General features: G+C 60.8%; 3 protein-coding genes across 3 annotated transcripts; all 3 read right to left on the bottom strand.

Annotated features, from left to right (window-relative positions):
• Nucleotides 1–2: 2 nt before the first annotated feature.
• Nucleotides 3–7,946, bottom strand: TAPBP (TAP binding protein). Its single transcript, XM_083355916.1, has 7 exons — nucleotides 7,797–7,946; nucleotides 7,293–7,520; nucleotides 6,868–7,173; nucleotides 4,179–4,511; nucleotides 3,013–3,339; nucleotides 2,405–2,494; nucleotides 3–2,309 (listed from the first exon to the last, which is right to left on the bottom strand). Exons 1-7 carry the CDS (start codon nucleotides 7,867–7,869, stop codon nucleotides 2,149–2,151), a joined length of 1,518 nt encoding a protein of 505 aa, XP_083212042.1. The 5' UTR covers nucleotides 7,870–7,946; the 3' UTR covers nucleotides 3–2,148.
• Nucleotides 7,947–10,985: 3,039 nt separating this feature from the next.
• On the bottom strand, nucleotides 10,986–12,811 carry ZBTB22 (zinc finger and BTB domain containing 22). The gene has a single exon (XM_083351628.1). It carries the CDS (start codon nucleotides 12,784–12,786, stop codon nucleotides 11,215–11,217), a length of 1,572 nt encoding a protein of 523 aa, XP_083207754.1. The 5' UTR covers nucleotides 12,787–12,811; the 3' UTR covers nucleotides 10,986–11,214.
• A 150-nt stretch (nucleotides 12,812–12,961) lies between these two features.
• On the bottom strand, nucleotides 12,962–20,391 carry DAXX (death domain associated protein). Its single transcript, XM_083354159.1, has 7 exons — nucleotides 19,945–20,391; nucleotides 15,994–16,789; nucleotides 14,796–15,031; nucleotides 14,203–14,401; nucleotides 13,531–13,870; nucleotides 13,216–13,435; nucleotides 12,962–13,115 (listed from the first exon to the last, which is right to left on the bottom strand). Exons 1-7 carry the CDS (start codon nucleotides 20,317–20,319, stop codon nucleotides 13,056–13,058), a joined length of 2,226 nt encoding a protein of 741 aa, XP_083210285.1. The 5' UTR covers nucleotides 20,320–20,391; the 3' UTR covers nucleotides 12,962–13,055.
• Between the last annotated feature and the right edge of the window lie 108 nt (nucleotides 20,392–20,499).

Here is a 20,499-nt window from a genome sequence, read left to right as displayed (position 1 = left end):
CGTACAAAAGGAAACCTTTATAAGCTGATGCGCAGAACAAGGGAAGCAGCTGACAATCTTCAGCAGGCAAACCCTGACAGGCCTCAGGGGTGGGGTGGGGGGGGCCAACAGCGCCCCATGGCCCAGGGGGCAGCGGCCAGGAGCCCCACTGCCTCGGGAGGGAGGATAGTCTGTGGGTGGTCGCACCGCAGGGAAATTCCTCATTTGCTGACACGACTGGATCTTTCGGGCGGACGAGAGGCTGCAGGGGGGCGTCCGTCTCCTTCTGGCCAGGGTCTCCTCCGAGCCTGGCAGCCTGGAACTGGGGTGGGCTGCTTACCCCCTCTCCCAGAGCCTCTTCCTGGGCCCAATCAGCACGCCCAGCTCCCCGAGGACAGGGAGCCAGACGCTTCGGTTGTGTGACCACCTGTTGTGATTCCGTGCCAGCCAGTGGACCCGGCAGCTGAGTCCGGGGAATCAGAGGAGGAGGAAGAGGAAGGGCCTGGAGAGCCATCAGAGTCGGAGGAAGGCTCTGATGAGCTCCAAGACTTACAATCTGATGAAGAGCCTGGCCCCTCCACTCGTGCTCAGGCTGAGACCCAGCTGTGCTGGGAAGCTGAGTCAGACTCTGAGGACTCACCGCTGGAAGATATCATAGACGCTCGCAAACGCCAAAAGGCAACAAGAGCATGACAGAGGGAGGCAATGGGGCGGCTCCAAGGGAGGAGGAGAAGGCAATGAGAAGCCACGCCTTGGGGCTGCACAATAAAAAGGGAAGGCGTGGGACCGTCTCAGATTGCTTCTAGGACTACCCCTTTATTCTTTTTAAATCAATAGGCTGGAAAAACCCAACCCAAATTTATTTACAGTTCCACATCGTAAAGTCCTTCGAACAAAAAAGCAGCAGCATATTTTCCTTAACAAAAATAAATGATTCAAGCATCAAACAGGAGTCAAACAGGAAGATCAGCAAGAACAGGCCAGGATTTTCTTTGGATTTCTATGAACGGCTGCCTTCAGCAACCACCACCGCCCACACCTTCCCCTTTTATTAGCAGCCCCAAGGCCTGGCTTCTCAACGCCTTCTCCTCCTTTCCCTGAGTTGCCTCATAGACTTCCTCTGCTCTGCTATGCTCCACTGCCTTCTGCTTCTAGCCCCTCTGAACAGATTCAGCTGTGACTCCTCTGAGTCTGAACCCTCCTCCTCACACAGCTGAGCCTCATAACGAACACGAGTGGAGGGGCCTGGCTCTTCCTCTGACTGAGAGTCCTGCGATGCATCAGAACCTCCCTCCGACACCAAAGTCTCTCCAAACCCCTCCTCCTCCTCCTCCTCCTCCTCCTCAGATCCCTCGGACTCAGCTGCTGGGAGCACAGGCTGACACGGAATCACAACAGCCGTTTGCAAAGGACTCAAGTTTCATGGGATCATGTTCGCATCGCCTTGCCTGCGAACAATTCTGTTTGAATCGTGTTTTGTTTGCCTTTTGCTTTGGGGCATTTTGCAGGTCTGGAAATACTATTAAAAAGGGGGTTTGTTTTTCTTGCATTTCCAGCCCACTTGTTGAAAGAGGGGTTGGTCCTTGTGAGTTAACAGGGACAGAAAACACCCACCCACCCCCGGCCAAGTCGGTCTTGCAGTTCTTGGGGGCGGGGGTGTCCGGCAGAAAAGCCCCCCAGCCCAACTAAGGGAACCCCTTCAGCACTTGGAAAGCAAAACGACTCACGCTGCAGGGGGAACCAACATATGCGGGGGGGGGGGCCTTGGCTGGCGTTTCAAGGCCTCCCCCCTGGGGGCCCAGAGCAGGCCAGGCTGGCTCCCTTCTTCTAAGAGCTGCCCTGGATCCAGCATGTGGTGGGGGTCTGCACGAGGCCAGCTGCACGGGACCCTGCTCTGAAAAGCCGTCTGGGGTGGGGGGAAGCGAGGGCAGGGGCCTGACCACCCCAGGGGCCCCAGGCACAGGGGGGTGGGACGGAGAGGGAACGGGGACCCTCGCTTCCTACGGGTGGGAAGGACAGACAGACACTCTAAGCAAATTCAGCACCCCCTCCCCACATTGCCAACTAAGATCTGCAGGGGGGAGGGGGGTCTCCCAACACCAACACCCCCATTCACATGCAGCCCTTCCTGGAGGATCCAGAGTGAGGCTCCACCGTCCAGGAGGACGGTCACTTCGGGGCAGGGTCCGGCGATGAGAACCCGGCTCCAGAGAGCTTCCGCTTGCCGTCGCCCTGGCGCTGCTCGGGCGGAGACGCATCAGCCGTTGACTCTTCAGGCGGAGGAGAACCCTGGGCGCTCGGCTCGGCCTTCGCCGCCTTCTCTCCGAAGACTGCCAGGGAGAAAGCCGGTGGGTCAGAGAAGACATGGGGGGAGGGCTGCCCTTCTGGGGGGGCGGGGATGGGGGGGCAGCCGTGGCTGACTCACCTCGCTGGGAGAGCACCTGAAAGAAGCCCAGCAGCGCGAAAGTGACCAGGAAGAGGCCAATCACATCCTCCATGGCGGGGAGCGAGGACCCTGCAAAGAGAGGGAGGTGGAGGAGTCCCGGAAACGGACATCGGCTCCCCCGGCTCTTTGCAGGGGGGGGGAGGTTCCCCCAAACACCCCCTCCCCTCAATGCCGGCCCGTTGACTCCAGGGTTCGGTCTGACACACACACACACACACACACACACACACCGGCAGATCATGTTCTCACAAAAGCTGCTGCAGGCAGGCCAATGCTGGCACCCCGTCACGTTTCGGGGCGCACCCGGGATTCACGGCCTGCCTCTGGTGCCAAGACGGGAGCAGTGCCACCAACAACCAAGCCACTTTTGCTACTTGTGGGCGAGTTGCCGTTCTACCCCCCCTCCGGATTGGGGGCGGTGGGCCCCGGGGCTGTTTGTCTGACCCTGGGTCCCCCATCCCCTTGCTTTGGGTGGGGGCCCGGAGTTCCAGTCGGCCCTTGTGCTCTTTTTCCAAGGGGGGGAGGATACCCTCCACACACACTCCATGCAGCCCCCCCACGTGGCCGCACCCCTCCCCTGCGCCTACCTGCCACATTCAGCTTCATGGTCTTCTGGAGCCCCCCCTGGCCCAGCCCCACGTGGCTCACGTGGCAGCTGTACGAACCCCCCTGGTCCCCCGGCTGGACGGCGGGCAGGCGGGCAAAGCTGGTGAAGCTGTAGGTGCCGTCTGGCGCCTGCCGATGACCCGATTCCCAGGTGTCCAGGAGGGTCTGGTGGGGCGCACCGGGCCCACGCCACTTCCAGGCCACGGAGATGCGCTGCGGATAATAGCCGGTGACCTCACAGGCCAGGTCCGTGTGGGTGTTGAGGGGCACCGGGAAGGGGACCGGGCGGAGGGTCACTTTGGGCGGCTCTGGGGGGGGGACAGAGAGAAAAGAAAGAGGAGGGGGGGATCAGAAACAGAAATAGAATAGAATAAAATAGAACAGAACAGAATAGAGCTGAAAGGGACCTTGGAGGTCTTCTAGTCCAGCCCCCCGCTCAAGCAGGAGAACCTATACCATCTCAGATAAGTGAATGTCCGGTCTCTTCTAAAAGTCCTCCAGCCATGAAGCGCCCATCCATTCAATCCAGGCAGGGAGGGGCCAGGCTGCCCGGTGATTGGGAAAGCTGCCCCCCCCGTATGAACAGCCCCATCGCCACCAGGGAGGGGGAACTGGGTACATCCAGTTTAATGAAGAGAAGGACGGGGTTGGACTAGATGACCTCCAAGGTCCCTCCCAGCTAATGAAGAGACGGGTGAGGGGTGACGTGATAGCAGTAGTCCCAAGATCTCAGGGGCTGCTCCAAAGAAGAGGGAGTCAAGCTATCCCCCCAAATCGCCCGAAGGCAGGACAAGAAGCAACGGATGGAAACTAATCAAGGAGAGAAGCAACCTAGAACTAAGGAGAAACTTCCTGACAGTTAGAACAATTAACCAGTGGAACCACCTGCCTCCAGAGGTGCTGAATGCTCCAACACTGGAGGTTTTTAAGAAGAGACTGGACAGCCATCTGTCTGAAATGGTACAGGTTTTCCTGCCTGAGCAGGGGGTTGGACTAGATGACCTCCAAAGTCCCTTCCAACTTTATTATATTATTATTATTATTGCCACCACCCCACCACCCCCACCCCAGAGACCTATGGGCCGGCCCCACCCAAACTGGGGGAGAGGCGTGCAGCAAGGGGGGGGTCGAGGGGGGGGCCACTCACGCACGATCCTGAGCTCCACGGCCTGCTGGGCCTGCAGGTGGGGCAGGTAGACGGAGCAGATGTAGGTGCCCTCGTGGCGCACCTGGGCGGCCTGCAGCTGCAGCGAGACGTTGCTACCTTCGGAGTCCAGGAAGAGCCGGGCGCCCTCCTCGGACACCGCGACGCGCTGGGTGGCTCCGTCGTAGGCCAGGATCACCCGGCCGGCCCCGCCGTGCTGGTGGCGCCACTCGACCGAGAAGGCCGTGGGGGGAGCGGAGAAGCCGCAGTCCAGCAACACCTCCTCCCCCAGGCGGGACTGCAGGCGCGGCGTCCGGGTGAAGACGGAGAGGACGGCTGCGGAGGAGGAGGAGGAGGAGGAGGAGGAGAGGCCCCATCAGCCAAGTACCCAGCCCTCCCCCTCCCTCCCCCCCAGGAAAGATGGCGCCCTTCCCCCCCTCCAGACGGGACTTCAAAATTCCGTTCCGTTCCTTCCCAGGCTTTAAAATCCTTTACTGTTCGCTTGTTTTAAGCCTCTGTTTATTTATTTGTGCCCTGCCTTTATTATTTCAGCAAATACAAGCAGTCCCCGACATTCAACCGCAGCTGAGCCCAAAACGTCCGTTGCTAAGCGAGTCGTTGGGAGTTTCGCCCCGTTTTACGACCTTTCTTGCCAACGTTATTAAGTGAATCACCCGGCTGTTAGGTGGATCTGGTTCCCCCACCGATGTTGCTCGTCAGGAGGTCACAAAAGGGGATCACGTGACCCCCAGGGAGACGCTGCAACCATCGTAAGAATTAAGTCTTGGTGGAGCAGTGGGCTAATGCCTCCCTAAGTAACACCAGCTGCCTGCCATTAGTGCAGGTTCGAGTCCCACCAGGCTCAAGGTTGACTCAGCCTTCCATCCTTCCCAGGTAGGTAAAATGAGGACCCAGATTGTTGGGGGCAATTAAGCTGACTTTGTAATAATGCCGCTTGGGGGTTGTGTGAAAGCCCTAATAAGCAGGCATATACATAGAATGAAGGCTGCTGCTAAGCTTGTAAGCCGCCCTGAGTCTTCGGAGAAGGGCGGGATATAAATGGAATTAAAATAAATAAATAAATAAATAAATAAATAAATAAATAAATAAATAAATAAGTCAATCTCCAAGCGCCTCAATTTGTCTGTTCGGCTGTTCCTGGGGCTGCTGCAGTGATCTTAAGGGGGAAAAACGGTGGTCACAAGCGACTTTTCTGTGCCGTTGTAACTTCAAACGGTCACTAAATGAATCGCCGTAAGTCGAGGACTGCTTGTAATTGAAAGTGGTGAACGTATCCAACACGTTCTCTTCCTTCCAATTTTCCCCGCAGCAACTTTGGGAGCTGAGCGTGTGTGTGACTGGCCGGAAGGCACCCAGTTGACTTTCGTGGCCAAGACGAGACTTGAACTCAGGGTCTCCGGCCTTCTAGCTTGGGGCCTTAACCAACCTCTGGCTCTCTTCACTTGCATCTGTGGTTGCTTTCGGCTCTGGCTTTAATTTGCGCTCGTAAACAAGCCCCACTCCGGCAGGAAGGAAGGAAGGAAGGAAGGAAGGAAGGAAGGAAGGAAGGAAAGAAAAGAAGGAAAGATGAAAGAAAGAAAGGAAAGAAGGAAAGATGAAAGGAAGGAAGGAAAGAAGGAAAGAAGAAAGGAAGGAAAGAAAAACAGAAGGAAGGAAGGAAAGAAAGAAAGGAAAGAAGGAAAGATGAAAGGAAGGAAAGAGAAAGGAAAGAAGGAAAGGAGAAAGGAAGGAAAAAAATGGAAGGATGGAAGGAAAGAAAGAAGGAAAGCAAAGATGAAAAGAAGGAAGGAAAGATGAAAGGAAAGAAGAATGGAAGGAAGGAAAGAAAGAAAGGAAAGAAGGAAAGATAAAAGGAAGGAAGGAAAGAAAGAAAGGAAAGAAGGAAGGAAAGAAAGAAAGAAAGGAAAGAAGGAAAGAAAGGAAGGAAAAAATGGAAGGAAGGAAGGAAGGAAGGAAGGAAAGAAAGAAAGGAAAGAAGGAAAGATGAAAGGAAGGAAGGAAAGATGAAAGGAAGGAAGGAAAGAAAGAAAGGAAAGAAGGAAAGAAAGGAAAGAAGGAAAGAAAGGAAGGAAAGATGAAAGGAAGGAAGGAAGGAAAGGAAGGAAGGAAAGAAGGAAAGATAAAAGGAAGGAAGGAAAGGAAGGAAGGAAGGAAGGAAAGAAAGAAAGGAAAGAAGGAAAGATGAAAGAAAGGAAGGAAAAAATGGAAGGAAGGAAGGAAGGAAAGAAAGAAAGGAAAGAAGGAAAGATGAAAGGAAGGAAGGAAAGATGAAAGGAAGGAAGGAAGGAAAGAAAGGAAAGAAGGAAGGAAGGAAGGAAGGAAGGAAGGAAGGGAAGTTTCCCCTAGCCGCGTATTCTCAGCCACCCAAGACGAAGGGGGTTCAAGAGGGTGGGAAGGACAAGGGCGCTTTCTTCCTCGGGAGGGGCTTCGTTGGGAGACCTCGAGCGGCCTCCTCCACGAGATCCGTCGCACTGCAACTCCCATCCTCCCCAGCCGGCTGGGGAACGGATCTTGGGTCAGCCCCCCACCCCCCCACATCGACATCGGGGCGACCGCTTAGGACAAACCCTGCGAATCAATCCAGGGTTGCTCCGGTATTAAAAACCAAAAAACCAGGTCACCGCTAAGCCCAGATAAGGCAGCCCTCCCCCCCCAACAGGTGGGTCTGTACCTGTCGCCACGGTGACCCTGGGGACCTCGGGGGTCCCGGGCAACGGCCTCTCCCGGTGCAGGATGCTGCTGACCCCGAAGTCGGCCTCGGGGCTCTGGACGGTGGCGATGACCCAGCGGCCCTCCAGGCAGCGGGGGGAGCCCTCCCGGCCCGCCAGCCCCGCCGCCCAGGGCACGTGGGCCTCCCGCGGCTGGTACGGGTTGATCTCGCAGGCCGCCTCGGCCTCTCCGGGGCCCGGCAGACGGGAGCCCTGCCAGCGGGGACGGGCGCCGGCCTCCTTGCCGCTCCAGAGGCTGCCGGACGGGTCTGCGCAGAGGGGGAGGGAGGGAGGGAGACGGGCAGGGGGTCAGGCCGGCCGCCCCCACCCCGGACCCTCCCTCCCCTCCCCTCCCCTGCCCGGAGAGGGCCGGTCCCCCCCCACCTACCCAGCAGCTGGAAGGCCAGGCCGGCGTCCACCTCGGCGGGCAGCTGGGGCTCCAGGGCGGCTTCGGACAGGCGCTGCCCCGGCGGCGGCAGGACGAGCAGAGCGCGGCGCTGGGTGAGGTCGCTGGGCATGACCGAGCCGGCCCCGCCGCGGCCGCCGCCCGCCTCCTCCACGAACCAGCAGCCCAGCCGGGCCGCGGCCGACGGCGGGGAGGCGGCCAGGGGGGCGCCTGCGGGGGAGAGGGAGGCGCTCAGCCCGACGGCCCCGCCCCCCCGAAAGTGAAAGCGGCCCCGCCCGAGCGGGAATCCCCGGGGCCGGAGCGGGAATCCCCGGGGCCGGAGCGGGAATCCCCGGGGCCCGGAGCGGGAATCCCCGGGGCCCGGAGCCTGGCCGCGGAGGGGCTCCGGCCGGGCGGCCGGCGGGCTTGGAGGGAGCCTCGGGGTGGGGGGCAGGCGCGGCAGGACCCTCCTTCCCTGCGCCCCGGGACCCCACCGCCCGCACTCACCGAGGAAGAGGAGGAGGAGGAGGAGGAGGGGGCTCCGCTGGCGGCGGGCGGGGGCGCGGGAGGCGGCGGCCATGGCGAGCTGAGCGGGAGCGGCTGAGCGACGCTGCGCGATCTGCTTCGGCCGGGGCCGCTTTCACTTTCGGCGGAGGAGGAAAGGGAGGCGCCCGCCAGGAGGCTCGGTCGCCTCCCCCCACCCACCCCCGCCGGCCGAGGGAGGCGAGCCCCCCCTCCCCGTTCTCCGATGCCACGCCCATTTACAAGGACGGGGGGGGCGTGCTCCCAGGGCTCATATGGTGCCAGCTAGCCTGCTGGAAGGAGGAGAGTGCAAAACTTGGGTTGAAACTAAACATTAAGAAAACCAAGATCATGGCATCCGGCCCTCTCAATTCCTGGCAAATAGATGGGGAAGAAATGGAGGTAGTGACAGATTTTATTTTCCCGGGCTCCAAGATCACCACAGATGGGGACTGTAGCCAAGAAATTAAAAGACGCTTGCTCCTGGGGAGGAAAGCCACGGCAAATCTAGACAGCACACTAAAAAGCAGAGACGTCACCCTGTCAACAAAAGTGCGTATAGTCAAGGCTATGGTCTTCCCAGTTGCAATGTATGGCAGTGAAAGCCGGACCGTAAGAAAGGCTGAGCGCCAAAGAATGGAGGCCTTTGAACTCTGGTGCTGGAGAAGACTTCTGCGAGTCCCTCGGACTGCAAGGCGATCAAACCGGTCGGTCCTAGAGGAGATCCACCCTGACTGCTCTTTAGAAGGCCAGATCCTGAAGCTGAAACTCAAATACTTTGGCCACCTAATGAGGAGGAAGGACTCACTGGAGAAGAGCCTAATGCTGGGAAAGATGGAGGGCAAGAGAAGAAGGGGACGACAGAGAACGAGGTGGCTGGATGGAGTCACTGAAGCAGGAGGCGTGAGCTTAAATGGACTCCAGAAGATGGTAGAGGACAGGAAGGCCTGGAGGAACGTGGTCCATGGGGTCGTGATGGGTCGGACACGACTTCGCAGCTAACAACAACAACAGCCTGATGGGATCTTCCGCAGAGCTCTGGAAGAAAAAAATCTAGGGCAGGGGTAGGCCAGCTTGGCTCTTTCATGACTCGTGGACTTCAACTCCCAGAATTCCTCAGCCAGCCTTGCTCAGCTTGGAAACCTCCCCCTTTTCCCTCAGCCTGGCTGGCTCAGGAATTCTGGGAGTTGAAGTCCACCAGTCATAAAAGAGCCAAGCTTGCCTACCCCTGATCTATGGGGCCGGGGTCCAGCCTCTGCCCGCCCAATTTCATGCTGGCAGTGACCGCCAGAGGGCCGCGGCTGGTCCCGAGACAAGGGCAGCCAGGCCGCAGGATGGGAGACCACCGGGGGATCCCGGGATTAGTATAACTAGGAAGTCAACGGAGCATGCTGGAAAAAGACGGCACAGGAGTGGACCGAGAGCGAGCCGGATGAGAATTTAACGAAGAGAAGGGTGAGGGGTGACATGATAGCAGTGTTGCAATATCTCAGGGGCTGCCCCAAAGAAGAGGGAGTCAAGCTATTCTCCAAAGCACCTGAAGGCAGGACAAGAAGCAACGGATGGAAACTAGTCAAGGAGAGAAGCAACCTGGAACTAAGGAGAAACTTCCTGACAGTTAGAACAACTAACCAGTGGAACAACCTGCCTCCAGAAGTGGTGAATGCTCCAACACTGGAAGTTTTTAAGAAGAGACTGGACAGCCATTTGCCTGAAATGGTATAGGGTTTCCTGCCTGAGCAGGGGGTTGGACTAGATGACCTCCAAGGTCCCTTCCAACTTTATTATTACTACTATTTATTATTATTAATTATTATTATTGTTATTATCGTTATATTACTATTATTGTTATTGTTATTATTATTGTCAACGCTGCTAACATTGGATGTTCTTGCTTTGACAACAGATGGAAATGTAGCCATCATTTATCTTTCCCTTTTAGAGTTAGATGATGCTGGGAGGGGAATGTGGATGAGAGTCCAGTTAGTCATAACAACAAACTCTTCCTTTGAAGAGTTTCATCTGTCAGAACCATGACATTAAGCCAAAAATTGATTTTTTTACTATTACTATTATTAACAATATTAATATTATTATTGCCATACTATGCGGGAAGTCCTTGACTTATGGTGGTCAACATTTCTGTCACTAAGTGAGACAGTCAAGTAGATTTTGTCTCATTTTACAACCTCTCTTGCTACAATTGTCAAGAGAATCTGATTTCCTCCGTGACTTTGCACAATAATCAGAAGGTAGGAAAAGGGGGGGACCCCAAGGAGCCAGTTGCCGAGCGCCTGAACTTTGGCCCTGTAAACCCTGGGGATGCTGCAACGGTCGTAAGCCTGAAAAACAGTCATAAGGCAAATTTTTTTCCAAGGACGTTGTAGGGCTGAATGAATGCACTGCCTCTATCACCCGGGGGCTAAGAATCACCCGACGCCTGGAACTCTTCCCCCTTCTGCTCTGCACCGACCGGAGCCAAGAAGAAGGTCCCCCCAGAGGGGGGGCGGGGAGGCTCAGATCCCTCAAGGCCGGACACAACCAAGGCTGGAATGGGGGGGGCCTTCAGGGGCAGTTCCCCAGATCCAGCTTAAATTGAAGGCAGAGCATCCTTGGAATGGGGGGGGAGAGCCCCCCCCTGGACTCCACCCCACGCAGCTCACCTGCACCAGTGTGCCCCCCCCCGTACCACCTCCCCTCAGCGCAAGCCGCAGCCCCAGGACGGAGCCAGCACAGATCCAAGCCAAGCAGGGCCTTATACAGCAATAAATATTTATAGAGAATTCGTGGCTTCCCTTTAAAAAAAGGCCAAAAAACAAATTGAAGGACGTTTGTCATCGCGACCGAAGGAACCAATGGGGGAAGGGAGGGGGGCTTCTCCTTCTCTCCAGAACCCCCCCCCCATCCAAGCTGTGTGTGTCTGTGTCTGTTTGTGTGTCTTCTCTGGGCACACAGTCAGGCATCCAGCCATTTCGGAACTGTCCCCTACAAAACCCCTCCTGGGGTTGGGGGGGAAAGGGGGGGCTCTTGCCCAAAAGTCTGCACCCTGAAGCAAACACAAAGTGGGGAGGGGAAGAAGGAAGCGGCTGTTACATCCACGAGAAGCCCCCTCCTCTGCAAATGGGTGGGGGTGGGTGGGTGGGTCATTTAGTGTCACCCTCTGGGGCAGCCTGGGGCAGCCCACACCTGGCTGTAGAGGCAAAGAGATCCACTCCCAGGGACGGGCCCATCGCACGATGGGAAGATGGGCCAAATGGGGTGTGTGTGTGCAGGTGTGAGCATGAAGAAACCAGACATCCTCCCCCCCCCCAGGTGAGGCTGCAGGGCCCATCCAGGGAAGGAGGCTCCTCCGAGGGCCGGGAAGGCCTTCCTCGCAGGGGGTGGGGGGCGTCAGTTCCACGGCTCACAGCTTGCCGCCGCTGCCCACAAAGCCCAGTTCGCTGCGGGGGGATCGGCCCGTGGCCCACTCAGCCTCCCCGGGCACGCGGGAGGGGGACGCCTCCTCCTCCTCCTTCCGGCCCCCCCCACCGCAGAGGGCGGCCGCGGGGGGCCCTCCTCCTCCTCCGCTCAGGCGGTGGCGCCGCTCGCAGTGGCCCTTGTGGCGCATGAAGCTGTCGCGCCACATGAACTTCTTGGCGCAGACGTGGCACTCGTAGGGCTTCAGGCCGGTGTGGGTCTTCATGTGCTCCGTCAGGTGGTGCTTCATCTTGAACTTCTTGTTGCAGACGGGGCAGTCGAAGGGGCGCAGGTTCAGGTGCATGTTGACGTGCCGGTCGCGCATGCTCTTGTGGGAGAAGGCCTTGCCGCAGTGGCAGAGGAAGATCTTGCTGCCCTCGCCCGAGGCCCCCGACAGCTGCACCGCCCCGTGCTCCACCGACGGCGGGGCCACGCCGCCCGACGGGCCCCCCGACGCCGCCGACGCCCCCGGGAAGAGCAGCAGCGGCGGGCCCCGCACGTCCAGCGGCAGGAGCGGGCGGGGGGGCGGCGGCGGCGGCGGGAAGGGCTCCTCGAAGGCGGCCGCCACGTCCTGCGAGGACTCGCAGAAGTTGACTTGTTCCTCCGGCGGCGGCGGCGGCGGCCCCGCGCTCAGCGTGCGGACGTCGCTGATGCTCAGGGCGGCGGCGGGCTCGGGGGGCTCCTCGTCCTCCTCGCACGTCAGCACCAGGTCCTCCTCCTCCTCCTCCTCGTCTTCCTCCTCCTCCTCCTCCTCCAGCCCGCCGCGCTCCTTCTTCACCGGCAGCCACTGGCGCTGCGGGAGGGCGCCGGGCCGCAGGGAGGACGGACGGCGGGGCTCGCTGCTGCCGGGCTCGCCGCCGCCGCCGTCGTCCGGCTCGGGCGCGCTCCTGCCGGCTCGGGCGACGGGCTCGGGCGGGCGACGTCGGGGGGCGGCCCGGCAGAGCCCCTCCTCGTCCCGCTCGCCGCCGCCCACGCCGCCTCCCCGGGGCTGCTCGGGCCCGTCGCGGCGGGGGCTGAAGTAGCTGCTGCTGCTGGGCGACTGGCTCTCGCCCCCCCCGCGGCCGCCGGAGCCCTTGCAGGAGGGGGAGGAGGAGGAGGCGGCGGCGGCCTGGGCGGCGCGGCCCGGACGGCGCTGGCGCTCCTTGAGCAGCTGCGTGCAGGTGTCGACGATGTGCCACATCTGCAGGACGCTGCCCACCGTCAGGAAGTTGACGATCTCGTCGCGGGCCATGCGGAGCCGCCCGGTGTAGGCCGAGCCCAGCACCAGCTCGAAGGCGGCCGGGTCCATCACGCTGGGCAGCACCACGCGGCTCATGTCCTTCAGCAGCACCTGGTCGTGGAAGTAGGGCGAGCAGGCGGCCAGCACCGCCCGGTGGGCGCGGAAGACCCGGCCCTGCACGTGGATGGCCAGGTCGCACAGCTGCCCCTCCAGACGCTGCTGGTTCAGCGCCTCCAGCAGCGCGCTCGTCGCCTCCGGGAAGGCCACCTGCACCGCCCCGCACTCCGCCGACGCCGCCATGCCGCCCGCCCGCCCGGCCCGGGGCTCAACGGCGCCCGCCCGCCCCGCTCGCTCGCCGCGCCTCCTGCGCACGCGCGGCCCCGCCCCCGCGCGGCTCAGACGGGAGGCGCCGAGCCCCCCCTCCCTCCTCCCCTCCCTCCCCCCCTCGGGCAAAGAAGGCTCCGGGCGGGCTCCGTGCAGAAAAATAGTCGCTTTTATTCTCCGTCCGCTTCCCGCCCCTCCCCCTCCCCTCCCCCCCCCGAGTAGAAAGTTCCGCCGGCCGCCCGCGGCTACTCCGAGTCGGAGAGGACGATGATCTCCTCCGGGTCGCACTGGGTGGCCACGCTGGTCTGGAAGAGAGGGAGAGCGGTCAGCGGGGTCCCCTCCCCGCAAGGGGGTCCTCCCCGCGCCCCCCCCCGCTTGCAGCCCCTCCCCCAGCCCGGCACCCACCCTGGCGAGCGGCGGCGGCGGCGGCGGCTCCTCCTTCTCCGGCGGCGGGGGCGGCGGGGGGGCCGGGCTGCTGCTGGAGACCAGGCCCAGGCCGGGGGAGTCCGGGCGGGTGGAGTCGGCCGGGGGGGCCGGGCTGGGCGGCCAGGCCTCCGCCTCCCCCTCCCCCTCCGAGCCGGAGCTGGCCACTCGGATGCAGCCCTGACCGCTGCTGCTGCCGGTGCTGCTGGCAGGGAGAGAGGCCGGCGTGAGAGAGAGAGGGGGGGCCCGGAACACCCCCCCGCCCTTCCCTACCCCCTCCCGGCCCCTCCCCCGTACCTGCTGGAGACCGGGGGCTGCCCCCCCGCGCGGCTCCTCTTGCTGGGCGGCTGCCCGTTGAGCCCCCCGTTCTCCAGCCAGCGGCTGCGCTTGCGAGGAGGGGGGTCCCCGGGGCCCGCGGCCTCCCACTCCTCCTCCTCCTCCTCCTCCTGAAGCGGGGAGGGGGCTGGGCTGCTCTCCCCCTCCAGCAGCCCGGCCGCCTTGATCTGCAGGAGCAGCTGCTGGGGAGGGGAGTCTTCCTCCTCCTCCTCCTCCTCCTCCTCGGAGGACAGGACCACCTGGGGCACCTCCAGGTCCATGTGCTGGTCAGCGTCGGCGTCCGCAGCAGGGGGCTCCTCGCCTGCCAAGGGGGGGGCAGAGGAGGGCAGGGGCGGGCCAGGTCAACTCCCCGACAGGAGCGACCCCCTCCCAACCCCCTCGCCTGGGGCAGCCAGGTTGGGGAAAAGGGCATCAAGAGGAATTTCGGGGGGGGGGGTTCCCTAAATGTCAGGAAGAGGAGGGCTGGAAGGCCCCCAGGAGTTTTCCCCCTCCCCCTTCTGCCCCGGAACGGTGGGGCTGGCAGAAGACACTTCCAGGCCATTAATGCAGATTGAACCTGCAGAACTCATGGCCACAAGAAGGAAGCAGGAGTCGGCGAGAGGAGCTTTACCCCACCCACCCCCAAAAGGGTACCTGCCGCTGCAGCCGCTTCCTCTTCCTCCTCCTCCTCTCCACCAACCAGGCAGTGGGCCAGCTCTGCGTCCAGGTCTGACTCCGAGGAGTCGTCTTCCTCCTCCTCCTCTTCCTCCTCCTCCTCTTCCTCCTCCTCCTCATCGTCTTCCTCTTCACAGGACTCCTTTTGCTTACTGGCCTCCTTGGGGCCTGCGCTGTCCTAGTGCAGAGGTCGGGTGGGTTCGCACTGAGCCCGGATGACCCCTGGCGACCAGAGGGGCTCCCCCTCCCCCACAGAACAAGGGAATCGGCTCCGTTAGCCCTGCGAGGCGGGCCAAATCGGGAGGCCGCGCGGGGTCTGGGAAGAGCCAGACTCATCCCCTTTCTTCACACCATCTCTACCCTTTGCAGCCATTTTGTGAGTGTTCCCCGGGCTAAAGAGGACTGGGATACTGGGCCGGACCCAAGAGCCCCCCCCTTGATTTGACCCCTCTGGTGAGCTCTGCTGGCCCCTCAAAAGGATGGGGGGCAGGTCCCCCACCCACACTGAGCTGCCTGGCCCTCTGGATGCCTCCAGGTCCCCACAGGGACCGCAGAGGGTTCCCCCCCATTACCTCTCTGGCGGCTGCCCCCGAGACGGACTCATTCGGGGAGGCCGGCTCCCCCTCCGCGGCACTGCTGGGCTGGGCCCCCCCTCCGCCGTCCTGCCGGGGGGCCCTCCCCGCCTGCTGCTCCTCCTCCTGCAGCTGAGCGAACTGGGTGATCACCTCCTCCAGGCGCTGCAGCCCCAGCGCGTGGTTGCGTTGCAGGCACCGGGCCAACTCCACGTCCCCCAGCGCCGGGTCCGTGTCTGCCGGGCAGGAGAAGGACAGGTGCTGAGGGGGAAGCCCGCCCACCCTGGGACACGGTGCTCCCCTCCGTGGAGGATCACGGCAATGCCCTTGGAAAATGGCGGGTGGGGGAACGTCAAAGCCCCCCCCCCCCGGAAGGCTGGATTCCCTCAAGCCCCTGGAAACCTGGCCCCAATCAAAGGGCCCAGGGACAAGCAAAGCGAAGCCGGAAAACCAGCCCTCCCCTCACCTGACGGGCTCCTGCCCGCTCTCTGCCCAAACCTCACCCGCTGAGGTCTGTCCCAGCCTCTGCCCACCCACCCCACAGCCAAGGTGCCTTGGTGGGGCATGGCTGGGTGCCTCCTCTGCCCACTTTTGTGGGAAACGGCCGCAAAGGCCCCACCTGGGATCTTGCCAGAAGCCGCCAGGTGAAGCACAGCACCGCTGTACCTCCCCTCCCAGACAAGATGGGCAGGGTGGTGGTGGTGTCTAAGAGGGAGAGGTGGGTGTGTGGGCCCAAGCTCCTGTGGGGCAGGGATTGTGGGCCCCCCTGCCTGGGATTATCAGCCAAGGGCAGGCTGCCGTACGGGGAAAGGCCCAGCTTTTGCAGCCTTAACCTGAACGAACATGAGGTGCTCATGCAGCCCTCGTTTCATCCAGGGCTTGTTTTGGCAGAGTGGGTGAGCCCGGAAAACAGGTTTAGGCAGAACCCACGGCAGCCCCAGGCAGGAGTCTAGCCTTTTTTTCCCTTCCCAACAGCCTAAGGAACCAGGAACAAGAGCTGTGGGGTGCCTCCTTTGTGTGCCCAAACTGGGAGCTCCCAGGACTGCCTTAAACAAGATCGGGATTGGCATCATCCAAGGCACCAAAATAGTCCTCAAGGGGTTGAATTTGGGAGCGACAACGGGGTCACCCTGGGTGGAACCAGGGGCCGCCAAGAGTCCCCTCGGGCCCCGGGCACCCATCCCTCCCCAGCACTCACTACGCCGGTACTGATCGGTGAGGTGGCATCCGAAGTTGTAGACCAGGTCGAGGTGACGCCGCTCTTGCAGCCGGGGGCCTACGTCGCGGAAGGCGTCGGATGCCATGACCTCCATCTGGCGCTTGGGCAGCCCCAGGCTGTGACGGGCGCTGGCCTTCTGCACCGCCTTGAGGATGTCGGCCCAGTTCGGGAAGGCCTCCGGCTGGTTGATCAGCCGCTCGATGCTCCGGTTGACCTCCGGGTAGCGCGTCCCGCGGTAGGGGATGCGCTGCTCTATGACGCGGCCCGTCAGGCTGCTGCAGTCCTTCAGCTGGCAGAGGCGCTTGAAGACGTGCATCAGGCGGCGCTTGAGGCGGCTCTCCTGCAAGTAGGCCGAATCCTGGCTGTCCAGCTCCGTCAGGTCCAGTTCCTGTTCCTGCAGCCGCTGGATCTTATTGGCGTAAACCCGCAGCAGGTTCTCCAGGTAGCGGATCTGCCGCTTGGAGCCCGGGCAGGGCTTGGCGGGCTCGGAGGGCGCCTGGGAGGCGGGGGCGGCAGCCGGGGCATCCTGGGCATCTGCGGGGCTGGTGGTCGCGGCCCTTTTCCTTTGCGAATGGGCCCGGAAGATAGTGCAGAGTTCATTAATGTAGACGTAGATTTTGTTTCTCCTGGCTTGCACCCGGGTCAGGCAGCGCCTCAGAACGTTGTGGAACTCCACGGAGGCCAGGTACTCCGGGCTGGTCTTCTGGTGCCGGCCAGACAGGTAGGAGATGACCTCCGGGTGGTCCTCGGTGTGCCTGGAGCAGAAGGCCACGAACTGCAGGGGAAAAAGGGGCAGGATAGGCATGGCTCAAGGAAGAGCCGGGCTGGCCTCCGCCTGCTCCGCAGCTTCCCACCCGGAAGGAAACGGGAGCTGGGCTGGAGCCGGAAGCTCCATGAGGAGAAGTCTGCTCGTCAGGATGCTAAATTGAGTTGCGGTCGATTGGTTGGAGACCGCTGGCTCCTGCCTGAGGCAATTTGCACTGTGATTGGTTGCTGCGGGTGTAAGGGGGGTGGTTTTTCCCCGCCTTTTTTTTGTATGTGTGCTCTGTACGCTGCTTGAGATTTACCTCAGGACGTTTCTGTGTTCCTGAATATCTTTTGCCTGCTGTAAATGTTAAATTCACCTAACCATTCAATACGCGTACGTGTCGTCTCTGGCTTCATTCGGGCAGCTGCTGCCCAACACCCTGACAGAGTGAAAGGGCGCAGAAGCCCCTGTACCCTGCTAGGGAAGGACAGCGGCCATCGGGGGTGGTGGGGAAGGTGGTCAAAATCCCACAGGGAGAAATTTGGAAGAGGTGCCAACAGAGAAAGGAGGCTCTAAAGTGGGGGTGCGCCTCCGGAGCTGGTGGAGTGCTGAGGACGGAGGAGACCTCCGTCAGGAGGCGCCATTTAGTCGCCGAAAGAGCAAAGCGTACCACAGGCCCGAACCACACGCCACGGCAGTTGATGGGTTGGAGGGTGGCTGGCTGGCTGGCTCTCGCCTGAGGCGATCTGCACCAGCCGCCCCCAAACCCTTGGGGCACCTGGTTCCGTGGAGAGAGGCTTTGCCATGGATCTCAGGGGTGTCTGTGTGTCTGTGTGTGGCTGGTTTCAGGCACTGCCTGCATCCCGCAGGAGTGGGATGCTCTGCTTGTGCGGACCGGTTCCTGGCTGTGCTGCTGGTCCGCGGACTGGGGTGGTGGTGGTCAGGGACCCCTGATCTGCACTATGATTGGTCGCTGCGGGTGTAAAGGGGGCCCCCCACCTTTTCCCTCTGCTGCGTGTTACGTGTGCCATCCGACACCTCCCTCGTGGTGTTCTTCAAGAAAAAGAAAGCAAAAGAAACGGACCCAGGAAACTGCAGACCGATCAGTTTTACTTCAATACCTGGGAAGATCTTGGAAAAGATAACCCAAAAACAGGTCTGCGAACAACTAGAAGCAAATAAAGTCATAACTAGTAGCCAGCACGGGCTTGTCGAAAACAGATCGTGCCACAGCAATCTTATCTCATTCTTTGATAAAGTGGGTAAACTAGTAGAGCAGCGAAATGCACTGGATGTGGTATGCTTAGACTTCAGCCAGGCAGCCGAGACCACGACCTCCTTCTTGGGAAGAAAGAAACAGGCGGGATAGACAACATCCCCACCAGGTAGATTTGCAGCTGGCTGAGAAGCCTTACTCATGGAGTAGCCCTCAATGGCGCCACATCCGCACGGAGGGGAGTGAGCAGTGGGGAACCACAAGGCTCCGTCTGAGGCCCAGGAAACTCCCCAACATCTCCATCCATGACTCAAGAGGAGGGAATTGAAGGGAAACTCATCAAATCCGCAGAGGACAGACACCAAACTGGCCGGAGCAACCAACACCCCAGAAGACAAGCTCAGGATCCAAAAAGATCTCCACAGACTTCAATAAAGGATCCCATCCAACAAAATGAGTTTCAAGGTGGAGAAAAGCAAAGTTTTACATTTAGGCAGGAAAAACCAAAGATAGAAGTACAGGCTGGGCAAGACCTGGCTCAAAAACCAGCCACTGTGAGAGGGACCTCGGAGTCCTAGTGGACGATTGCTTGACCATGAGCCGACCGTGTGCAGCAGCCGCCAAAAAAGCTAACACAATCTTGGCTTGTATAAACAGAGGTATAGAATCAACATCACACGAGGTATTAGTACCGCTTTATAAAACCCTAGTAAGGCCACAACAGGGACGCGGTGGCTCAGTGGCTTAGGACGCTGAGCTTGTCGATCAGAAGGTCGGCAGTTTGGCGGGTCGAATCCCGAGTGCCGTGTAGCAGAGTGAGCGCCTGTTACTCGTCCCAGCTTCTGCCCACCTAGCAGTTCGAAAGCACGTAAAAACGCAAGTAGAAAAATAGGGACCGCTACGTTGGGGGAAGGTAACAGCGTTCCGTGCGCCTTTTGCGTCTAGTCATGCCGGCCACGTGACCACGGAGACGTCCTCGGAGAAGCGCTGGCTCTTCGGCTTTGAAACGGAGACGAGCACCGGCCCCTAGAGTCGGAAACAACTAGCACGCATGTGCGGGGCAACCTTTACCTTTTACTAACAGGAATGCTACAGCCAATTTTGGTCACCTTATCACAAAAAAGAGCTTGAGTGTTTGGAAAAAATTCAGAGAAGAGCAACTAAGATGATCAAAGGCCTGGAGACTAAAACATACAAAGAACGGCTGCAGGAATTGGATTTAGCTAAAGAAAAGAAGGAATAGGGGAGACACGATAGCAGCGTTCCAGTATTTGAGGGACTGCCACAAAGAAGGGGGGGGGGCACGTTGTTCACCAAAGCAACCGAAGGCAGGACAAGAAACATTGGTTGGAAACTGACCAGAGAGAGAAGCAACCTGGAATTAAGGCGAAACTTCCTGACAGTGAGGACAATTAACCAGGGGAACCGCTTGCCACCAGAAATTGCGAGGGGCTCCATCGCTGGAGATTTTTAAGAAGAGGTGTCTGAAACGGTATAAGAGGTTCTCCTGCTGGAGCAGGGGGCTGGACTAGAAGACCTCCAAGGTCCCTTCCAGCTCTATTCCATTCCTGCATTCCTACTGCTGTGGAGTTCCCTGACCAGAACAGCCCGAGTGCCGTGTGTGTGTGTGTGTGTGTGTGTGTGTGTGTGTGTGTGTGTGTGTGTGTGTGTGTGTGTCTGTGTTTTCTGGGAAATGGTGGGGAAGACAGGAGGGAGTGTTGGGGGGGGTGTCACCTCCCAGGGAAGCCCCCAACCCCTCCACCCACAGGCTGGTCTAGGGGGGGGCAGTTCCCCCTCCCTCCAAAAAGTGGGGGGGAGGGAAGAGATTCCCGAGCGTCCCGCACGGACGGGGCGGCGGAGGGAGCTGGACTGGATGACCTTTGAGGTGCCCCCGGAGGAGCAGCCACGGGAGGGGGAGGGAGCCACGGGGAGCCCCCCTTTCCGGCTGGGAGCCCCCCCACCTCACCTCCCGGAAGAGCCGCTGGTTCTCGTCGCGGAGCCCCTTCTCCCCGGCGCTGCCGTTCAGGGGTCCCGCGGAGGGCTCGCCTGCGGGGGCGGCGGCGGGCGGAGGGGACGGGCCGCTGTCCTCGTCCAGGACGATGATGCAGGCGGGCGGCGGGGAGCTCATGGCCGGCGGGAAGGGAGGGCGGCGGGCATCGCCGGGCGGGGGGCGGCGAGGCGGGAGCGTCCTAGAGCGGTCTCCCCCTCTTCCTGGCGGGGCGCGAGCGCGGCGGCCGCTCCTCCCGCGCCTCGACTTTCGATTCCGCTCGCCTCGCCCCGAATCGCCTCCTGACGCCGCGCCCACTGCGCAGGACCGGAAGCGGGCGCCCCGCGCCGCCATGTTCTTGTACGGATCCGGGAGGAGGCGGCGGGTCCTGCGGCGGCCTCCTCCCCGCGCGCGTCTCCTCCGGCGGCAGCGCGGGCGTCTCCTCGCCGGGAGACCGTCGGTCCCCGCCGCGATGGGGTGTCGCCATCTTCCCGTAAGGAAGGGAGCGCGGGGAGGGAAGAAAAAGCGCCGCCC

This window comes from Vipera ursinii (genome assembly GCF_947247035.1).
Source record: "Vipera ursinii genome assembly, chromosome: 2".
NCBI lineage: Eukaryota > Metazoa > Chordata > Lepidosauria > Squamata > Viperidae > Vipera > Vipera ursinii.
This window is presented reverse-complemented; position numbering and strand designations above follow the sequence as displayed.

What these genes read in the sequence shown, in the direction of transcription:
- TAPBP (XM_083355916.1), bottom strand. Translation starts at nt 7,869, where the DNA reads ATGGCCGCCGCCTCCCGCGCCCCCGCCCGCCGCCAGCGGAGCCCCCTC. An exon ending in CATGAAGCTGAATGTGGCAG is followed by an intron (nt 2,495 to 3,012) that starts GTAGGCGCAGGG and finishes CTCTCTTTGCAG; the next exon opens with GGTCCTCGCTCCCCGCCATG. An exon ending in TCAGGTGCTCTCCCAGCGAG is followed by an intron (nt 2,310 to 2,404) that starts GTGAGTCAGCCA and finishes TCTCCCTGGCAG; the next exon opens with TCTTCGGAGAGAAGGCGGCG.
- ZBTB22 (XM_083351628.1), bottom strand. Translation starts at nt 12,786, where the DNA reads ATGGCGGCGTCGGCGGAGTGCGGGGCGGTGCAGGTGGCCTTCCCGGAG.
- DAXX (XM_083354159.1), bottom strand. Translation starts at nt 20,319, where the DNA reads ATGGCGGCGCGGGGCGCCCGCTTCCGGTCCTGCGCAGTGGGCGCGGCG. An exon ending in CACCGATCAGTACCGGCGTA is followed by an intron (nt 15,032 to 15,993) that starts GTGAGTGCTGGG and finishes CCTGCCCGGCAG; the next exon opens with ACACGGACCCGGCGCTGGGG. An exon ending in CGCCGCCGCCGCTCGCCAGG is followed by an intron (nt 13,116 to 13,215) that starts GTGGGTGCCGGG and finishes CCTCTCTTCCAG; the next exon opens with ACCAGCGTGGCCACCCAGTG.